Source organism: Haliotis cracherodii, unplaced genomic scaffold (assembly GCF_022045235.1).
Source record: "Haliotis cracherodii isolate W230 unplaced genomic scaffold, xgHalCrac1.p SCAF_11, whole genome shotgun sequence".
In the NCBI taxonomy this organism is placed as follows: Eukaryota; Metazoa; Mollusca; class Gastropoda; order Lepetellida; family Haliotidae; genus Haliotis; species Haliotis cracherodii.
The window spans coordinates 38660254-38683808 of NW_027266266.1; the positions used below are offsets into that span (position 1 = coordinate 38660254).

The following is a 23555-nucleotide window of genomic DNA, read 5'->3' on the forward strand; positions in this document are numbered from 1 at the left end:
TCAGTCACAAATAACACCAGCCGCTGAGGTATAAATATAAATGCATGTATGCAAGCAACATCAGTATTAGTGTTAATCACTGGTGGTCCTGATCATTACCTTTTGTGAGAGCTGAACATTGTCACAACTATATCTATGTTTGCCTCACACAGAGACTCATTTCACAAACTAAACATTGGAGATTGGTTACAGGTGAAGGGCCTTTTCCGGGATTGATCGATATGTCTGGTTCTATTGGAGGACTGGTGGAGTACCGTGCTGCCTTGTTGGCTTCCAGAGGCTTTTCTTGCTTTGCACTTAGCTACTTTAGATATGAGGATCTCCCATCCTCAATGGCTGACATTGACTTTGACTACATACTTGTAAGTTTTCGAAACATGCATAAGCAAATTCTCCATTCGTGGTAAAATCAGGAATGGTTAAGCAGTAGGCCCAGACGAGCGTTCCTCATAGAGAGTGTTGGTGGGTGGGTGGGTGCGTGCGTGCTTGCTTGCTTGCTTGCGTGCGTGCGTGCGTGCGTGCGTGCGTGCGTGCGAGCAAAACATACATTTTTATTGCTAACTAGGCTGGGCGGATGTCCAATCACATGCCCTATTTTAGCAGTCAAACTAAAACGCATATCATTAAATCTAAACATGATTATGTATATGAAATTATACTGATTCTGCATTCGTAGTTTCGTGGTGAAATCTCTGTATGTAGATATAAGAGGGGTTGAGCAAAATTCCCCTGTGAAAACGTTGCAAAACAAAATCGGTAGCAACAGGTGTATGAGCACTTCGGGCCTGAGGAGCCCGAATGTACAGTTGGCTTGAACTCGACCACAGCTATCGCAGGTGGTTTTCTTAACCACACGATTGTAACAGATGTTACACATTTCACACATGAAATACATACTTTATACCACTCACGAATGATTGGGTGATCCGGAATGTCAAAATATACCCATTTATATACCCATAAATTGAAGATAACTGAACTCAGGGTGGGTCCAAGATTGAAGTTTTGAGTGAACCTAAAAGTAAGGTTTTAATAGCGAAAGGTCACAATATGAAACATATCTTGAAAGAGTGAGTGAGTGAGTGAGTATGGTTTTACGCCGCTTTTAGCAATATTCAAGCAACATCACTGCGGGGGACACCAGAAATGGGCTTCACACATTGTACCCATGTCGGGATTCGAACCCGGGTCTTCGCCATGACGAGCGAACGCTTTAACCACTAGGCTGCCCGACCGCCCCTGTCTTGAAAGAGAACTGGAGATACTGACATGTCTGTGAAATATTCATACTCCCACATAAATAATATGTAAAAAGTTGTACTGATGGTTTAAAACTATATTGTTTAAAACCCATTTGTCCTCGCATATGACTAATGCGACTCGGCCATTTTCTCAGTAGACCCGTGAAGATTCCGGGGTAGAAAAGGTCTTCAGCAACCCAAGCTTGCTGTAAAAGGCGACTATGCTTGTCGTACGAGGCGACTAACGGGGTCGGGTGGTCAGGCTTGCTGACTTGATTGATGCATGTCATCGATCACAATTGCGTGGATCGATGCTCATGATGTCAAACACTGGATTGTCTGGTCCAGACTCGATTATTTACAGACCGCCGTCATACAGCTGGAATATTGCCGAGTGCGGCGTTAAACAACAAACAAACAAACAAACAAACAAACATTTTCTCAGTAAACAATGATGTGTGTAACACAATGGACTGACTTTTCGCACTCGTATCGTTGCATAATTGGTTTGTGAGCGAGAGGATGTCCAATGTTTTTAAACTTTATGATCAATCGTCATTTCTGACGAAACAAACGATGAAGCGAGACGAAATGCTTGCGTTCATCGATACAATCAATAATACTACAATAGGACTATGTACATGTATATTTCCGCGTTTGTTGAAGTTCATTTGACTACAATCAACTTAAATCAGATTACAATCAGTGAATATAAACCATAATTAATTACATCAACACCTGTTACGTCTTTGTTATCAATTATCAAGTTCAATTCAAAGAGCTCTCATTAATGATTGCAAACAGTTTATGTTAGAAAATAACTGTCATTGTGATATAATGGAGACCTCTGATTCGTAACAACACTCTCCATTTGAGCATTTCTGGCAGTTTCGCAATGAGGTTAAGGTCAGGAGGTTGGAAATGTGTCTTGTTAGGGTATCTAGAGACATTCGGTTTTTAGGTTGCACTGCATTGTGTATGTAATTATATGGAATGGCAGTGATGTTATTGACCGGAGTCGGACATAACTGTCTTATAGAACCACAATGCTGACAATTTCCCGGCCAATAGTAAGGCCATTAAACAAGTTAAAGGGGAAGTGTACACGCAAAAATCACTTTCTTTCTTTTTCTAAACAAAACGCAATTTTAGAATTAGTTAGTATCTGTGTTTGAAAATATACACTAATTTTTTTTCACAGTGAAAGTAGGAAGCTCACAATAGTGTGAAAGTGATATGCCGTTATGAGGCCTTCGTTGAACGAGCGAAATAGGCCTGAGTTATCCCCCTTAGATTATGACGTAATTGGTGCCAATTCAACTGGGTCCCTGTCTATTCTCAACGCAAAAGATATCAAGGACCAGTTTGCGGTAAAACAACATGGTCTACGACACACTCCGGCGCATTGGTGACTCAGCATAACACAATTCTGGCTGGCATCTGAGATGCTAGAATCACAAAACTGTACCTACACCACGTGAAGCGGCTCTAACAAAGCATGATGACGTCATAATGTTTATCAATTGGCACCAATGACGTCATATTGCAAGGGGCATAAGCCATGGTGTTTTTGTTATGGAAATAGAACACTTGGTAAATGTGAAAAATATAAATCGTTTTAGTGCAAAAAATATGTTAATTAAATATGATGTTTTTATATTTTTGTCAATGACACTTCTATGTTAACACATTTGATGTGGAAAAAGTACAAGAAAAAATGGTTCATTTCCGTGTGAACTTGCCCTTTAAGCATCAACGTACCTCTATGCAACCTTTAATTTGTTTGGGATTATAGTGAGAATGAGTTCGGAAAAACTGATGGCAATGGCAGCAGACTTAACATGCAACGTTAACATTGCATGTAAAGATTTCTGTTGCCATCTGATTATTGCGGTTAAGGGGCTGTTTTTGTTTCTGCAAATACCAGCAAACCAGCAATTTCTGTAATGTTCGCAATATCCTTAGGCGCCACTGATAGAATTTGAACCTGCTATGTTAATACGTTATCCTTTTTCTTTCGTCATAGATAAATAAATCGTTTCAATATTTTCCTGTCACTGAGAGGTTTTAACTGGAAATATCCTTTATGTTTCTGTGAAAATTTTTTTGAAATACACAATTATACCTTGCATGACATATTTTCAGGGAGCTGTAGATTGGTTGGCATCTCATCCCCGTGTACAGGTAGGGGGTATTGGTGTGATCGGTGCCTCCAAGGGAGGTGAAGTAGCCTTCTTGCTTGGCATGACAACTCATAAGGTGAACATGTTCTTACAACCAATGCGTTATTATTGTTGTAAATATAGCCAAACAATCATTGAATTATTCCAGTTTTTTTTTATAAAAATGACACAATAATCAGTATGTTTCTGAAGTGACTTACATACTTAAAGGGACACATTCCTGATTATTAAAATCATAGAAATGATTATAACAGGAACAAATATAATATTTTTTCCTCACTCGCTCAAGAGACAAATGCCATTCTTTGACTTGATTTACTGAATATTTCATACATCTAAACTTGAATGGTAATTTCGGATTTCGCCAACAGGTGAAGGCTTTGGTAAATATCTGTGGCGCTCCATTTTACTCATTTGAAGATCTGAAGAAATCGGGACAGGTGTATTGGAAAGGCGTAAAGTGAGCTTTTCTCTTTGCATATACACTATTTTCTGTTGGAAACTGTTGTTGTCTCACAACGTAAGTCTTGACAACGGAATGGTCGCATTGTTATAAAGTACTTGTTTATAGTTCAGTCTAGGATATACACACATATACACACAAAACAATGAAATACCAGTGAAATCCCAAAATATGAGATCCGTGAAGATCCGGGTTATTAGAATAGGTCTTTAGCAACCCATGCTTGCCGTAAGATGTAACTATACTTGTCGTAAGAGGCGACTAACGGCATCGGGTGATCAAGGCTCGCTGACGTGGCTGACGCATGTCATCGTATCCCAACTGCGTGGATCGATGCTCATTCACTGGATTGTCTGGTCCAGATTCGATTATTTACATATCGCAGTCATGTAGCTGGAATATTGCTGAGCGCGGCGATAAACAACAAACAAATTCAAATGTGTCTTTAATTTGCTTTTCATTAGAACAGATATGTTTACATTATGCAAATAAACCTAAATCCTGGTTCAAGACCCGTGAAGATCCGGGGTAGAATAGGTCTTCAGCAACCCATGCTTGCCGTATAAGGCGACTATGCTTGTCGCAAGAGGCGACTAACGGGTTCGAGTGGTCAGGCTCGCTAACTTGGTTAATGATATCAATCATCTGGTCCAGGCCGCTAGAATATAGCTGGAATATTGCTGAGTGCGACGCAAAACAACAAACCAACTAGAGCTGGGACGGGTAACTCGGGTCCTCGCATCAGTTGAATACTGAGTAGGTCCCGGGTACCCACAGGAGTACCCGAACCCGTGGTTAGTCACGTGATATATTGTCTAATGACTACAATTATCTGGAACTCTATGGTTACACTACAAGTCATTAATGTTTGCTTTTCTTTTTGACTATGCACCCATTCCGTCCGATTTTTGTTCAATGTTCAATGTGGTTGTTTGATGGTGTGTTAATGTTCACAGATCAGATGTAGCTGCCAGCACTGTTTTGAACAGTATTTCTGTGATAATACGGCATGCAAGTTAAATGTAGGGGACATTCTGATGTAGGCATTAGACGCATACCACTATCATACTGACAATTAACACAGCCACGGTCATAGAAATCCAGCAACCATTTTGCACAACTGTGCTTCACTCGACTGTACCACCGATGTACCCTCATCAAATAAGTTAGGACACACCTGTCACGTTTTATATGAATAATCAAGGGATTAATGTCGATCATATAATAATTGATAATTCCAATTATTTTTCAGGTTAAACACCAATAATCTGAAATACACCGAAGAAGGTGTATATTTGAAAGACAATCTCAGCTATGGCATTGAAGTCATTCCGGTCAGTAGACGTATTTTCATGTCTCCTTGGTCTCATTATTTATTATTCTGTGGTTAGTATGTTCCACGTGGGGCAAAGACTGAGTGAGTGAGTATAGTTTTATGCCGCTTTTAGCAATATTCCAGCAATATCACGGCGGGGGACACCAGAAATGGGCTTCACACATTGTACCCATGTCGGGAATCGAACCCGGGTCTTCGGTGTGACGAGCGAACGCTTTAACCACTAGTCTACCCGACCGCCCCTGGGGCAAAGATTGTGTAAAAATATATATTGAAGCATGTTGATTCGTAAGGTGGAGAATTAACGGATTAATAGTCAGGATTAACGTCGCGCTCAAGTTTATTGCACTAATATAGCGACATGCATGCACGCGCGCGCGCGTGTGTGTGTGGCTGCTCGTAGTAGGCCGGACTAATACCGATATTATAGTGCTAGCGCACTGAGATATCATTGCCACAGTTTAAAATAAATACCTCCACTGTGATGGTAAACCGACTCCGAGCCGACTTGTCCTTTTCGTAATCCATAATTGCCGAGTGCATGACAGGGTAACAACAAATACCATCTTTTGGTCTGACGCGGCCAAATATTGAATCCCCGACCTTCCGTTCTACCACTAGACCACGGAGGATAAGTTATGATATTGAATGGGTCTGATGGAAAAAGGTAAATGTACCTTAGGCTATAATGGGACATAGATGTGTAAATATTTTTTGATTATTTTGATTTTCAGATATTTCGCACTCAAATTATCTCATTGCAATAGGTCCGGGCCAAAATATGTTTTAACACCGCTTTTAAAAATTCGATTGGGGTCATAATATCTTAAGTAGGTATTTCATAAGAAATGTCACAAAAACAGTACTTCTTGACTGACAGGAGAATGTGATGGCGAAAGTTTCATGTTTTTCAAAATACTCCCACATGTCCCTTCCCAATGAAACCGTTAGCGATAGGAAACAATGATGCGAATGTTCATGAGAACTTCGCGTTGATCATGTCGACATTTTGTTGTAACCAACGTACGAAGGGCACTGTCAATGCAACATCTTCCATTTATGTTTTCGGACCTGCTAAAATTACGTTCAAACACCTTTTTCTTTTTTCTTCCGAATCATTCACTATCGGCCAGTCTCCGAATAATGTTTTAACAAATTTATCTTTAGAGATGTCTGTCTTATAATATAAAATTATTTGGCTGTCAGTATACCGCATAATAAAAGCGACAAAACCCTTTCCATATTCAAAAGCAGAGACGATTGTACGATTCCGATGTGTCTTAGAATCACCGGCAAATAGGGATAATGCCAGGTGTTCGCGAAAAGGTGAGCGAATCCTGCCCCACGTGGCAACCGTCACAAACACACGCAAAGGCAAGGCAATTTTTTTACCCTCTCCCCCCAAAAAAACAAAACAACAACAAACAAACGGGGACATATGGTACAAATCAAAATAGGGAATTGCATTGGAGATCATTTGGAAATGTCCTCCACACGTCTAACATTTAACTGTTTGACATTTTTACTGAGGCCTTGAATGTTGTAACCTTGATCAAACAACTTCTGAGCAAGAGTCGTATGGCGTTCTTTGAAATCCTGGAAGAATGGGCATGCTCGATTGTATGTCAAAAGTTGTGAAATGTAAACGCCAAAAGCTGGAGCAACTGAAATTTTGCTCGACACGAAGGGGAAGGTGGCTCTTGGAAAGTTGAACTCATCCCCCTTGTCATAAAATCTTGTGGAGAGTTTTTGTGAAGTTCTTGTGAAGAACATTCTCATCATGGTGTCGAACTTATCATATTTAAGTTACCTTATGAAAAATATACTACAAACACACATATAATGAAAACATTCAAAAAACATAAATGCAGCTGAACCCTTTCAATAAGCATAAGAAACTTCAGCTAGAAGCATAGCCCATTGTACAGTTCCATCTATTTCACCAGCATGTGGTTATGAATCCCAATCAAATGGTGATGATACCAGGTGTTCGCGAAAGGAGAAGCATTTCTATACTGCCCCTTTTAAGACGCGCACAGGGGAAAATATATAAATGAGTCGTTTTTATTTCAAACAACATTTCGTAATCGAAACGGGGCGGTCGGGTAGCCTAGTGGTTAAAGCGTTCGCTCGTTACGCCGAAGACCCGGGTTCGATTCCCGACATGGGTACAATGTGTGAAGCCCATTTCTGGTGTCCCCCGCCGTGATATTGCTGGAATATTGCTAAAAGCGGCGTAAAACCATACTCACTCGTAATCGAAACAAAAATTTATGAATGTCAAATTTAACATGATGAAAATTATAGTGCCTGTTGTCAAATCTGACAAACGTTCACACGTCGTGAAATAGCAGCGTTAACGTCAATACCAGTTTTGACTCGCTTGGCCTGTATTACAGTTCTGCAACTCCGATCCAGTGACCGAATAGGTCGCTTAATTCGATTCTGTAGTATTCGTTCCCATTCATACTGCAATGCCTGGTGAAGTTGCGGAAGCATTTGAGGCGGTAGTTAAGGTTATCGGACACGGTGTTCGAGTTCATCCCATAGATGTTCAATTGGGTTTGAATCGGGTGATTTTGATGGCCATGGAAGCAAAGTAATGTTCTGATTCTGTAGGAAATCCATCGTGACGTGCAACATGTCGTGCGGTGTCCTGCTGAACTATCCCTCTTTAAGGGTCGATAACGGGAAGCAGGTGACGTTGGAGAATTTTATCTCGATAATTTAAAGCTGTCAAATTGATTCGCACGTGCATCAGGTTGGCTCTACGGGTGTAGGATATGGCTGCCCACATTATGACTGCCCACATCATGACTGCCATCCCGGAATCCACTTCGACGACACACTTTTGAGCAAAACCCTCATTTCTATGTCGTCGCAGTAATGAACGAGATTCATCACGGATCCAAACTGTACGCAAGTGTCTCAGCATCCATGCCTGAACGTTCATACACCATCGAACGTCGGTGCTGACGTCGTAGAAAAGCACCGCAATACGACCTTCGGGCTTGTAGTCCAAACTCACGAAGACGATTACATATTGTTCGCGCTGAGACCCTATGCAGAAAGGGCACATTGGAAGCGGTGTCTGTCGTTGTAACGGTCAGATGAATGAACCTGTCTTGTAGTTGTGATCCTTGGTTTGTTAGATCTTGGGCGACCTCCCGTAGACCAATACCGTTGGTATCGGAGGTTCCATTGTGCTGTGGATGACGTCAACTAGCGGGCAATTGACTCTCCAGCCTCAGTACGTCCGATGGCGTGATTTCGAGTTACAGGGTATAGTTGCGGCATATCTAAAATTACTCAAAGTTCAGGCAACAGTAGACAGTTTACCAAAAGAATTCCACCCTTTTATACCCGACACCCCAGCTCTCTATTTCCCCGAAAACCACGTGCGAAGTGCTTGCATATTCTATTTTGAAAAAAAATCCGTTTTAATGTCAATAAATAACTTTAAGCAAACGGTGCGTTTAAGCGATGTAATCCAATCAGAAAACACTGTGAAGTACATTTGAGAACATTTAAGTAACTTTATCAAACATTTTTGGCGAAATACGCAGAATATTTATAAAGAAAATCACCAGTGCGTTTCTTATTGGGGATTGATCTTCACGGGTCGACAATCCAATGATCAGTATCATGAGCAATCAAGCATGACCACCCGATTCATTAATGCAAGTGCCAATGAGTAAGCATGTGTGAAAACTCATGTTATAATGTTGTAACGTGTCATATTTAGTTAATTCCTATGAATGTTTACCATACAATGGACTGACATGACCCGTGAAGATCAGGAGTAGAATAAGTCTTCAGCAACCCATGCTTGACGTAAAAGGCGACTTTGCTTGTCGTAAAAGGCTACTAACGGGATCGGGTGGTCAGGCTCGGTGACTTGGTTGATGCATGTCAACGATCCTAATTGCGTGGATCGATGCTCATAGTGTCAATCACTGGATTGTCTGGTTCAGACTCGATTATTTACAGACCGCCGTCATATGGCTGGAATATTACTTAGTGCGGCGTTAAACAACAAACAAACACTGGATTGTCTGGTCCAGAATAGATTGTTTACGTGCCGCCGTCATCTGGCAGGTTGACTGCGGCGTTGGGCAACAAATATTAGATTTTCTATGAAATGTCGCCGATGCTATCGGTAGAGCAGGACATATTAGACTTTTCGCGAGCAACTGGTTTCATTACTGATTTTCATATATTTTTCCTTTTATGCCATTTTGAGAATCTTTTTCGGTAGACCATCGCGATAATTTCCATTTCAAATATGTGGCATGTCATGAAACCAAACCTGAACATGCATCCGGTATAGTCTCAGGTTTATGTCTATGAAGGGTTACAAATATGGCCTCCAATTAACCACAGGCAATTTACATGTTCAGACACTATGTATTATTTCAAGATCACATAATATTATGTGTAAAGAACCATCAAATAACATTCTACTCCACTTTTACAGTTTTGACAAAGCCCATGACCAAACGGTTTCATTACTATATTGGACAGGAGAACTAAAGGACTGTCGAAATGTGAGGTCGCAGTGTTGATGAGCGGATTATGTAAATGGTTCCTCTTAAAATTGAGCAAGCTTAGCTAACTGCACAATGAAGACTAACGTTTCCACTTCAGGCTTGGAAGAATAATGCCCAAATCCTATACTTGCTTGGTGAAGATGATGGCGTGATGCCAATAGATCATGCTAAATATTTCATTGAGACTTGTCCTGAAGAGAAGAGGAAGAACATTGAACTTGTGTCCTACCCAGGAACAGGCCACCGCATCGAACCACCATACATGCCTATGTACAGGACACTGTATCACCCAGTACTTGGTAAGTAAACGAGCAACACCTTGTAAAGAGCCCATGAGGATCCGAGTTGGGTTTGGCCTTCATGAACCCATGCTTCTAACCAAATTGCAGAGATCGATATTCATAATGTCAATCACTCGATTATTTACCGAACGTTGTCATGTAGAGGGAAAATTGAGCAGTGCTACTTCACAATTTACATGTCTGACTTTAATTATTTAATCCGACATAATACAGAATGATTTTTCTGGATTCACTTTACTTCAATTCCCACACTTTCAAGCTGTAGTCATAATATGATTCGACATAGGTACCTAGAATGAGAGAATATAAACGCATATATTAACACTCTGTAGTTGGCATGCAATTAACACAGCGTGATGATGGTTGAAACCACCAACCCACCAATGAGAGATGTTATAAAAGGGTTGAGTATGGGAGCATGGCGAAACTACTTTGAGTGAGCATGTTTTATCAATATCCTCAATACATAAGCAATAGGTCCACTAAAGACAATTTCTTTTACAATAGGTTTACAGTTCAGATGGAGACATGACACTTTTATGGATTACAACTTCATGTCCAACAGTATCACAGACAATTTAGCTGAATAAACTAAAGATGTAAACAATACTTTAGTTACTTGTCTATTAGACCTGTGTTGACAGATTCTTCACACAGACCTCAGTTCCTTGGTGTACTCTGTATGTGTTTCCCCCAACAGGCATGACCCTAGTGGTGGGAGGACAGCCTGAAGCTCATGCAGCAGCCGAGGAGGATGCCTGGAGAAGACTTCTCAACTTCCTCCACAAGCATCTGCCTCATTAGCACCACACATCATGTCCATCAAAACCGATATAACCGGTATTTAGTTTTAACCTCTTGTGGGAAGGACACGCTGAAGCTCAAGCTGCACCTCAGAAGCTTACATGGAGAGGAGATCTCCTACTTATCCTATGTTCTGGTGTAGACATCTTGGACATTCTCCTGTCTACTTCAGTTACCCTTACTTATTTTAATAAATCCGCTCTGAACAGACAAAACTGTTAGCGACTAATTGTTCAAATATTTTCAGCAACTGCTTAAATAAAATTGCAAGAACGTACATAAATATTATTCAAGCACGTAACACAGAGATCGCTAACAGATCACATCACTGCTCTGCATGATTCACTTTTGTTTATGGTCGGTAGATTTGTGAAATAAATGATTTAATCATTTAATCATTGTGCATTCTATTTCGCTGCGCATAAAGCGACACATGTACATTTTAATGCACAGATGTATAAAGGAAATCCCTCACTATGTCAAGAGTTTTATACATCTATTCAATTTTTCTGAATATATACGTAACGTTCACCAGGTTCATCTCTCAGAATGCTTTTTACTTTCTCTGTGATATTATGCCAATACTCTTGTCTTGGAAGAACATGCTGCATCATTTAGACTTGTACGAAATGTTCCCGTGTTTGTTCAGGAGAATTCTTGGCTTGTCTTTGGGTGTACTTGCGACCTGCCATCGGTGTAGCATGATAAGCGCACCATTACAGCAAATATAGTGTCAGCACTAATTAAAGATGATCTAAAATTAGGGGACATCTCTTTTACTAGTGTTGAGCGAAAGAAAAGCTCCAATAAAAGATAAGGCATAGTGGTTGTGCGGGTCAGCGATGCTGAGAAGAAATGAAGATTAACGAAAACAAGTCACAGTTAAAGCAAAACAAGCGATACGAATATATCTACATTCAGAACAATATGTCTCCTGTGAAGTTGGAAGACACAGTCCAGCCTTTTAACCCTTGTAAGAGAGCTAGAAAGAGCGAGACAAATTCTTTGTTAAAGTCAGCAGCATTTTCAAAAGGAAAGTACAGAAATAGGATTTACGACTGTGCCATCGGAATTGTGCTGGTTGGTCCACAAAAATGAAAATGAAAAGTCTAGTTTCAGATAAAATCTTATCAAGGCAAGTGAATATCTCTTCCCTCTGTGAGATTTTTATATGCGACTAAGAACAAGTACAAGTTGTAGATTACAAATGGTTCAGTCATAATAGAAAACAAGTTGACAAGAAAGCTAAACAGGTCTCAGGAGGCGTTGGATTCCTTATCAAGAACAGTTTAACCAACGTGTTCAAAATCTCAGTTTTAGATCATCCAGCTGAAGATATTAGAAGCCCGTGTCGTCACTCTGTGTCTGTGCGTGTTATCTCCCACCTGCAGGATCATCTCGTGCCAGTGACCCGGATCAGTTGCTCCGTGGTTTGCTACACCAGGCGTACACATATCAAGTTCAAGGTACCTTGTGTGTGTGCCGATTTCAACTCTGGATGCGGAATTCAAATGGATTGCATTGAGGCAGTGGACAAAATACATCCCAGGTCAGTCATTGATACCAATGAAAATAACTACGGAACTATGTTTATCGACTTTCCTTGTGATTTCAACTTCTGACAGTAACGACTTTACTTCTGTGTGTACTACGGTGCGATCGGTCTTTGACTATGCTGCAGTACCGCATGAACACATTTGTCACAACGCAGATTCAATCTATGTCAAGTATTATCTCTATCTTAATGTTTCAGTGCCGGATAAACTTCCCTATCATTCTGTTCTCGAATTCAAAGTTGTTATCAATGTTTGTGATCGGCACACCGTTTATATTGTCCCAAATCCTCCCGAGAGACACGTTCGTAGACCAGATATCCCTCATGATTTCTTGATACTAAAATATAGAAAGAGCAACACATTCGTGCATTGGCTGATATGTATTTTATGCATTAATCCCGTGGAACATAACAAATCTAACATTTTCCTGCGTGAATTTGTTAAAATATTAGAAACCATTTTGAACTAGTTGGCGAACCCGTGAAGACCCGGGTTAGCATATGTCTTCAGCAACTTTTGCTTGTCGTATGAGACGACTAACGGGAACGGGAGGTCAGGCTCGCTGACGTGGTTGATGCATGTCATCGTATCCCAATTTCGTAGATCGATGTTCATGATATCAATCACTGGATTGTCTGGGCCAATACTTACAAATCGCTGTCATATAGCTGGAATATTGCTGAGTGCGGCCTCAAACAACAAACAAAGAAACAAACTAATTGACATTTGAGTATAAGCAAACTCCAAGTGCAATAGGTACTGTAAAGATTGCTTTAAAGTTGAACATATTACAAGTGTCGAGGACTGTTATTTTCAAACCTTGAAAATTGAAAGGGATCGTAGTGTTTTTCGTTTTCATGTCATTCTGTTTTTCATATGCATGTACTTTAGCTTATTCTCATTCTAAAAACAATATTCAAAATAATTAAATTCTGAACTGATAGGGTATCATTTGTATATGTATATGTAGAACGGATTTATGTTTTCAGATAACACTGACTCTAGGTAACGGCTGGCGTTGTCTGACTTTGCTATTTTTTGCCTTGCAGAACCTCACTTATAATGTGTTTTTTTTATCATAACCCACTGTTGTCCCATATAGCCACCGAGGTGGGTGATGAAAGAGTGTTCAATCTAACATGTCATGACTTAAATTATCTCATGCTGCACATGGGCTCACTTTCGCATGATGTCGTCTAATTCGTTTTATTCCGCGATTACTGCATTGTTTCACGATGAGGTATCCCGATGTTCTTTCTGGTATGTCTTGTCAGTTAAATCACTACTCCTCCGGTTTGGTTGAACATGTATAACCTCAAGCTTTTTATGTCAAGGAATATTTCAGCAGGTCCAGGCTTTGGTGTCTACATTTTACAACTGTACCATCGTCATGCGAGTCTTTCTAAACCAGATGTTTGATCTGGTTTACAGCAGGCAATGCCCTAGTACAGCTTTCAAAAAGTATTTATGATAGACGTGTGAAGAACATTTCCAAATTTAACGCATCAGTGACTAAAATATTGTCCGTTGCTATTCCCTATTTTGACTTGTACCATACTTGTTCAAGTGAACTCTTGACTTGCCTTTGCATGTTTGTGACAGGTGCTAACTTTGGGACAAGATTCGTTCACACTTTTCCATAAACACGTGGAATATTGTTGGAATCATACAATGGACTATGCTTTGACTAGTTTGTTTGTTTGTTGTTAACACCACACTCAGCAATATTCCAGCTTTCACTAGACATTTAATATAAATGAAAAGAGATTTGTCGCTTATATTATACTGATTATGACAAGGCTATTATCGTTTTTATATATTTCAAATCCGTTTAGATAATTAATTTTAATGGCATGAGTAAAATGTAAAAATAAAAATGATTATTTTCAAGGAACATATTTACACCTGTATTATTTATATGTTATGTGTCATACCTGGCAGTTAGTAAATTGTTTAAGGACGTAAATATCCTGTTTCATTTCAGTTTGTTGTTAAGAACATAAATATATGATTCGGTTTTAAAAGTCTATGTAATAAAAGTGATTTAGTGTACAATGAGTCAGCTTGCTTTTGATCATTTTTCACATTTAAACGCGCAATTTGGTAGAATTCTTCGAGTACATATTCGGCATTCTCCTCATCTGGTCGCCTCTTTATTTCTACTCTAACAATACAGTTCACCTACAGAAACTTCGACACTCATCTCATTTCTATATATACCCATGTCAATGTAATGTTTGCATTACGGGGACGATATTATACAAGGCCAATCATAGGACTCGTAGGCAGCCAAGGACAAATATATTCCAGCATGGTTTGTCTCAATATCAGCCCCCGTGTGGCACTAGTTGACGAGAGGATCTCCATCACAGCCAACAATCTTCGTCCATTACAGCGAGTGACGGTACAGGCATGGGTGGAAGAAGGAAAGGCAGTCTTCAGCTCATGTGGCCATTTCCTGGCAGACCAACAAGGACAGATCGATGTCAGTCAACATAACTCAGTTGGTGGAACATACAAAGGTATTTGCATAATCTCCATAAACTAGGACTCGCCTAATACTAAATAGGTGAGATTCAACAACCACAGTTCCTATTCAACCAAGTTTATACATAAATTAATCGAATTCCTCTCTGTTGAATGAGTTTGAAGTAAGTGTTTGTGACATATGTAACTACACACCATAATTCTATCTTTCGTTCCTGTCACTATCGACAGGATCGTGCCTTATTGTCACTTCATTAATGTGCAGGTAATTAGGACAGTGAAGGTACATGTTCTTTGACTATCATTCGCATGTAATTAAATGTATCAGGATTTGTTTAGGTGTTGACAACATGGGCCTCTTCTGGAGTATGAATCCGGTTCCTGGGGTGTCTGTTAAGCCAATTCTCAGGAAAGTAGACGTGATGACACCCCTAGTCTTCAGACTGTCCGTCATGGATGACCACATACCCTTTGATGACCTCCAGCTTCCCTCGTCTGTAGTTCTGGCAACAGGCGAGCTACAACGCTGGTACAAACACAGAACTGTTCGGAGAATCGAAGTGCATGTGGGGTCACTGAGAGGAACTATTTTTTTGCCTGAAGGTAAAGGATTGTATCTCTTTCGGTTTATATATGCATTCAACACAATAGGGGTACTTAAATAAGCATTATGACAGAGAAATAGATACTCACAACACCCTGTTAAAACAGGCTCGGCTTCTCGGACTGCCAATTCCACCCGTTTACTGGCGACCATGGTAGTTTCAAAAAGAACACCACAGATTACACAGATTCTTTTCTTTTCCATTTACTCCAAATATATTTTTTTCAAGGTCAGTGTTATATATATAGTTGTCATACTTACATGTACACACTTGAGGTTAAGAGGATAATACCCTTCCATTTACTTTCTCATCAGTTGAAGACATATTCTGGTGGGTAGTTTGATATTTGTTACGTTAACATTGGTGTTCACATATATGGGCACATGTTTATTAGAGAGCCGTTATCTATTTAAAAATCCCAAATATTCACTTATTCACTTCACCCGTTCAACATTATATAACTGCCAAAAGTGAACTGTTTACAGGTAAAGGTCCATTTCCTGGAGTGCTCGACATGTTTGGTTCTACAGGTGGTCTGGTGGAGTTCCGAGCTGCATTGTTGGCTTCTAGAGGCTTTGCTTCCTTTGCTCTCGCCTATTTTAATTACGATGATCTCCCATCCTCTTTGGCCGACTTTGACTTTGATTACTTGCTTGTGAGTTGTTATCCTGGATTATGTACATTACATGGGTAATTGATGGCAAATCTATTTTTCTGTAAACGTACATTTTTATTGACTGATGGTAGCCCAGAATTGTGCTTGTCACTTATTACAACTGATAACAATAGGGCACTGGCTTTTATTTAAACCTGAGACATCATCGTTCATGTACTATATTTCTTCTCCGTATAAGCCGTTTTAAACCATGTCACTGCCACACTGATGGGATTCAGGTAGGAAATGAAATGAAAGACTTTAATGTTTGATTTTTTTAGGATGCTGTACACTGGCTGGCTTCTCATCCTCATGTCAAGCCTGGAGGTATCGGTGTGGTCGGTAGCTCAAAGGGTGGTGAAATGGCCTTCCTGCTTGGCATGGCCACAGACAAGGTGCGCATAGCTAAACCGTCTGTACATTGTCTACAAATCAAATAACTTCATGGGGTTCATTAGGTTTCATTAGGTTTTGAAATAAGGTTGGTTGGTTGGTTGGTTGGTGTGTTGTTTAACGCCGCACTCAACAATTTTCCAGCTATATGACGGCGGTATGTAAATAATCGAGTCTGGACCAGACAATCCAGTCATTGATATCATGAGCATCGATCCACGCAATTGGGATCGATGACAAGCATCAGCCAAGTCAGCGAGCCTGAGCACCCGATCCCGTTAGTTGCCTTTTACGAAATAAGGATATGTGTGTACCTTATCCATATGGAACGTAAATCTTCCTGTATGATCAGCAACAAAATGTAGAAGGAATCATAACAGTGATATATTCAATGACCAGAAGGCTTTGAGGATCAATGTAGAGAAAAAGTATTCAAATACTCAATGCTATATACATGCATATCCAATTGTGTTTTCGTGGTAAAATTATACAATCCATAGTAATATTTCAACACACTGCGTTCACTGTATGTTGAACCTAGCTCCAATTAACGTTAACTTGGTGTCTTACTTTCTTGCTTTTATTAACAGGTGAAGGTTTTGGTGAATATCAGTGGCCCTTCATTTCCTACATTTGAGGATGTAAAGAAATCAGGAGAGATTTATTGGAAAGGGGTGAAGTACGTTCTTGACGTATTACGAACAGACCAAATTCTGTAAATCTCCGATCTCCGGTGTGTCACTGTTGCCTAATACCACGTTTGTGGATTGTATGGCCACAAATGCGGTTGTGCATGGCAATAATGTACTTGATTTGGAAACCACCTAGATATGACAATGATAATGCATGTTCTTTGATAAATCGATGCTGTCTAAATCAGCAGCAGTTTCCGTCAACGTATAATATACAGACCATTCTCTCTGGGAGTCTTTAAATCTAAGCTCAGTGGTACCTCACTGTTGCATCACGGAGAACCTATATCATTCGTTGATTGGATGGGCACAAAGCATGGAAAGTATGTACTTAAATTGGAAACCAACTGGTATTGACCATGACAATGCATGTTCGCTGATAAATTCATGCAGTCTCAACCAGCAGCAGCTTCCCTAGTCACACGGGTCAAAACCACATGTATGGTGTTTTGTTGCTATTTGATTTTTGTTTATGTTTAGGAAATTAAATACTTTAAGGTTAATGAATATTCTAATGGCACGTTTCATGTTGTTTTAGGGGGATTGTATTTGTTAGAACATAATTATTTTTCAAATGGTACAGTATTTTAACTTGACAGTATGTCAGGTTTGTTTTATTACTTGCCTTGTTACGTTCATATTTCATAACATTTAAAACCGTTAAATGAATCACAAAATGATAAATGTGCATATATTTTACCACAATGTTGCGGACGATTGATCACATTGATTTAAGTGACAGCATTTATCAATGAATATATACCATACCTCGTTTCCCTGCTGATTTATATTCAGGATGGATGCTACGAAGGTGAAACACACAGAGGGAGGTGTTTGCATAAAAGACGCTGCTCCCTATGCCACTGAGGTTATTCCGGTTAGTTCCTTTGGCCATCCCTCTATCTACTGCAGTATTCTGTTCTTCACATCGACGTGTTATCTGGGATGGCTGTATGTCCTGAAAGAAGTAGGGTGCGAACAATATTGAACCAGTGACTGAACAAATCCTGACTATGGTCGGTTTCCTTAACGTCTTCGACCTGAGTCACTTATGGCTTTAATCTCATGTAGTGAGTGAGTACGTTGGGTTTAACACCGCTTTTAACATTATTCGAGTTATATCGCTGCGTGTCAGCTTAATGTGTTAGGAAAGCCCGAAGTGGTGCAGGTCTCAGACGTTGATCACTTCGGTGAAACCCAGGAGCACGAGTATGCGAGTGGGCCACCCGTCCCCCCTTAATCTCGTGTAATGTTCGAAACCAAATGTGTTTAACTAGATTCATCCAAACCTGTTTGATTACAAGTGAGTGAGGGTGACTGAGTTTGGTTTTACGCCACTTTTAGCAATATTCCAGCAACATCACGGCGTGGAACACTAGAAAGGGTCCTTTTATGCACTAATTTGACGAATATGACTAACAAAAATGATTTGGTGATTCTTTTCTAGCTCATGGCCTTGTGCCATGACATTTTATGGCATGTGTGCAACAAATTCGACAAGGTCATTTGGAAGAAGTCCAAGAAAGACTAATCCAAAATGTTAATTATCATTGTGCAGATGACATAAGAAAGTTCGATGGGCGACTAATTATTCAGGTTTTGAAATTTTATAACAATTATTGTTTTTCATATGCCAGATTGGTAAATGTGTTCTGTACGCTTCAAGTCAGATAATGTGATAATGTATATCTGCAGGCATGGAAAAATAATGCCCAAATACTATACCTTCTTGGTGATGATGATGATGTATGGAAAACTGACCATGCCAACACATTCGTGAGGAGTTGTCCCGAAGAGAAAAGGAAAAATATTAAACTCGTCACCTATCCAGGAGGCGGTCACCTCATCGAACCTCCATATATGCCTTTGTATAAAGCATTGTACCATCCATTGGTTGGTGAGTAATTAAACAAACACCATGTAAATGGTGACATTTTAAGGTTTTGTAATAATTTGACAAGCCCATCCCTTTGATTCTTTAAATATCAAGATGTTTGAACACTGATATAACACTGAACATGTACGAATCAAGGTCGTTTCCATGGTCTTGACCACTGCAGGGGTCGGGTCCTCGGGTCCTTGTGTTTGCCTGCTGACCTCGTCAAGAGTAGTTGTTTGTATATTGTTTACCGTGAATTCTGGTATTGAACCAAGATATCAGTCTGGCTAACCCTTGCCGGGAATGAGTTTAGATTGAAAAGGGATTCATAATTCATCAATATCAGCTTCTTCATATGTTTGAAAGCGAATATGGTAGTTGCTCCGTGTTGTATACAGCAATGAAAAGCACCTTGGACGTCAAACTCTTTTCACTGGCGGTAACGTTTATTTTCCAAATGAGACAAATTCTCTCTGCCTCTAATAAGCATCTGTACTTCAATGTCCTTATACATCAGCAACTGCAACGTCTGTTCATTACTCTTATTGATACAGTTCACAGGTGCGTTCTAATATTATCAGAAGTGTATAACTTGTTTATAATGAAACAGGTACACTGGTAAATGAGTATTTTAAGTCCTGAGAAATGTACCCTTGACCTGTATAGCTTACTCTGTATGTGTTTTCCCAAACAGGCTCGATGGTGGTAATGGGAAGACATCCTGAAGCTCATGCTGCCGCCCAGGAGGACGCCTGGAGAAGACTTCTCCACTTCATTCAGAAACACGTTGCGTAGAAATATCTGACATCTGACAAGAGGCGACTGAATATCGTAATAATAAGATATAACAAACTAACCATGTTCAAAGAATATATCCTTTAATATCCATAGCAACATTATCACATCAATCTCATGCCATACTGTAACATATCTCGGACATACAGATTTGTTTCATTACTGATCACGACTGTCAAATGATGGAAGAATTTGGGTTGTCCAATGCGAAAATGAAGTGATTTAGTTTTAAAAATATGTGAACCAGGTGTACATAATATTGCTGTGTGTATAATAATTATTGACAAAATATGTAGAATAATATATGACATCTGATGTATACCGATAGTCTTCGCCTCATCGACAAAGTGGTTATGGATGAAATTAGGGTAGTGTTTTACTATACAGACTCGATCAAATCACTGATGGAATAAGGCCGCCCTGTCACACCGACATATGGCTGGAATTTTGCCGAATGCGGCGTTACATCATAAACGATGAAACAATCTGATATCTACAGCTAGGTTACTTAAGGAGACACAGATACAGACAATTGTGTACCGGTTTGTGGAATAAAGCTCTGAATCACGTCCGCGTCACGTATTAAACAGACACCATATGTCACAGCCTCGAACACGTAAGTGAAATGAAGCTGTTAACTACCTCCTCCCTATGTTTTTTTTGTTTTTTTTAACGCCGCACTCAGCAATATTCCAGCTATATGACGCCGGTCTGTAAATAATCGAGTCTGAACCAGACAATCCAGTGATTGACATTATGAGCATCGACCAACACAATTGGGATACGATGACATGCATCAACCAAGTCAGCACCTCGCTATGTATTAAACATACGCCTTATGTCACAGTCTCATACATGTATGTGACAAAATACTGTGAGTCTGTTAGTCATGAATCCCACTTAATTCGAAATCATCAACCCACTATTCGTGCTTGAGGTTTTCTGCTGTATTCCTGGATATAACAGAATATGAACGAAAGCAGCAACATCCTTTTCATAATCATAAGGAGGGCACGGGTGGCCTAGTCGTCAAAGGCGCCGCGATTCGCTGTGCAGAGTTGCGTCCCTTGGACACGCCAGAAACCTATTATTGTGGGTGATGTTTCTATGTTTATCAGCACAGTACCCGTGCTCGTGGGTTTAACCGAAGTGATGGACGTCTCTGACCTGCATCACTTGGGGCTTTCCTCCTATATTAAGTTGACACGCCGTGATATTACTTGACTACTGTTAAAAGCGGCGTTAAACACAACTCACTCACTCACTCACTCATGATCATAAGACATGCCTGCTAACAGCGCAGAGTCCATTGTAAGTTTTCAACTACACCATAAGTATGTGTTTCTGAATCACAATGAAATAGTAATAATACAAGGTGTTCGCGAAAAGGTGAGGCAAGTCAAATGTTCACCTGAAAATGCACGGGAACATACATGTATGTTTTGGAAATGCGAGTCTGGTTTAGTGACAACACCTGTTGCATGTGAAATAACAGTTATTCCGTAACAGCGGATATCATAACACATAGGAGTTAATGTGGAAATCCACTAAACTATTGCCATTTTTCTCACTATCTCATGAAAGTGTGCTTAATTTGAATTACATGTCTGCGATAAGGTATAAGAGATTCAGCTTCAAGTTCAAGGTCGCAGGCAACTCCTGTTTAACTTAAAAGTTTAATTGGTGATTTACAATGTCAATCATGATATTGAGTACATAGCTAGAATATTGCTGAGTGCGGCGTCAAACAACAAACATATACGTTCACTGATCAAGTGCGGAACAAGTATATGTAGTAGTATGAGGTATTTATAGTATGCGCAGTCTGCATTGGTATTGTGTACAGAAATACTACTAACTGGTAATAAGAAAATGCGGTATTGCTTCTCTGAGAATAACACCTCTCCACTTTCATGACTGGTTGTGAGTGCATTCCCTTTGTTACGCTCGCATCTGGTACGCCTGTTGTACTGTCAGCTACATACTGACATCCCGTGGGGACCCGGGGTAAAATGTGTCCCAAGCACCCCATTGCTGGTCGTACTGGGCGACCGAATTAGGCAACACGTTTGCCGTGGGTTGCTTTTTGTGTTGGTGGGGGTTCTATTGGTTGAGGGCCTTGGAGCAAAGAACGGTTATTCTTATTCCCAACACGCCACTTTGACCCCGACTTCACCCAGACGGGTGGTAGAATTGGCATGATTATATCAATCGTATGAAGTTTTTTTTATTAGGTTTGACTCAATTCACTTACTTTCCAAATAGTCTTCTGTTCATCAAGTTAATGAAACTTGCCCAGAACGTTTCCCAGAAGGATCCTCTGGGGAATAACATTTCCGTATCCCTATAGCATTTGTTTTGCTGGAATGTTGTTACACATGACATCGCCTTTGTTGGCGCTCCGTGGCGTCCAGGGACCAGGTTCGCTGATCCACAATAAATACAACCGTGGGTAAACACAATAGAAAACCAAACAAAATGGCAACTATCAGAATCTGATTCTGAGCTCCATTCATCTGATGATGAACAAAAAACAGTGACCTGGTAGTTGTGTTCCGAAAGGAATACTTAGCCTCGTTTTCTTGTCATGGAATCTAACCCATTTATTTTGGAAAAAAGGACTCAAGGTAAAGCTGGTGAGTGGAAGGATAGTAAGAAATTACGATCTGGAGCGCTTTTGATTGAATGTACCAAGGAAACACAGGCGATCAATCTCATGACATCAACTAAGTTCGTTGATATACCTGTTAGCTGTTCTGCTCATAAGACCCTAAATTTCGTCAAGGGCATAATCCGAGAAACTGTTGTGGAAATTGTATCTGAACTTCGGAGGCAAGGTGCGATTGAAGCCAAATTATTCACATGTCATAAAGAGAGCTGTGAGTTTCCATCAAACACATATCTTGTGACTTTCGACACAAAAGCTCTACCAAGTTCCATGCACGTGGACCTCTACATCCCACGACCTGTTCTATATGTTTTAACACATGGTAACATCTGTTACCTCTAAAATGCTCTAATTATCAAGTTTATCATATGTCATCTTCAACTGTCTGCAGTGAATATAAGTTTCAATCCATTGTCCAAAAGATTAAATATGAACAAATATCAGCTATTTCGATGCCAGGAAACAAACAAAACTAGTCGAATCAATAGTCACATCTGGACATCTGCCGATAAACCAGTTAAAACGATTCTAACAGCATCAGTCCACTGTCAGACGAATACTCAACAACAAAAGTTCCTGTGACACCAATATTTTAGTGTTTTTTTCACACAAGTAAAGTTTGGTTATCAATATTGTAGTACATGTATGGAATCAAGTCACAAAAACGCAACTGCTACAGAAAAGCATGCATTTCATACAAAAGTTGACTTTATGCAAGCCCCATGCATTTCACTACCGATGAATGGGTACAGAAACATGTGCGTTAACGGGATTCCATATGCATTGTTTAGCATCGCGCTGACAACAACCACTCAGAAAAACAACAAAATAACGCAATTATTCAACATTACGAAATGCCATCCTGTCCGAAAATGAGCGTCTGCGAGCCATTGGTATGCTATACCTATACGAAAGGTGACTGAAAAACATGCTTGAATATAATTGC

The 23555-nt window shown here is 39.9% G+C and overlaps 1 protein-coding gene and 1 pseudogene across 1 annotated transcript; both read left to right on the top strand.

The window, feature by feature from the left end:
* Positions 1 to 10879, top strand: part of LOC139455073 (acyl-coenzyme A amino acid N-acyltransferase 1-like) — a 28850-nt pseudogene extending 17971 nt beyond the window's left edge.
* Positions 10880 to 14758: 3879 nt separating this feature from the next.
* Positions 14759 to 19941, top strand: LOC139455761 (acyl-coenzyme A thioesterase 2, mitochondrial-like). Its single transcript, XM_071237304.1, has 8 exons — positions 14759 to 14957; positions 15262 to 15525; positions 16013 to 16182; positions 16464 to 16577; positions 17166 to 17254; positions 18063 to 18144; positions 18963 to 19164; positions 19841 to 19941. The coding sequence occupies exons 2-8, from the start codon at positions 15273 to 15275 to the stop codon at positions 19939 to 19941; spliced, it is 1011 nt and encodes a 336-aa protein (XP_071093405.1). The 5' UTR covers positions 14759 to 14957; positions 15262 to 15272.
* The last annotated feature ends 3614 nt before the right edge of the window (positions 19942 to 23555 follow it).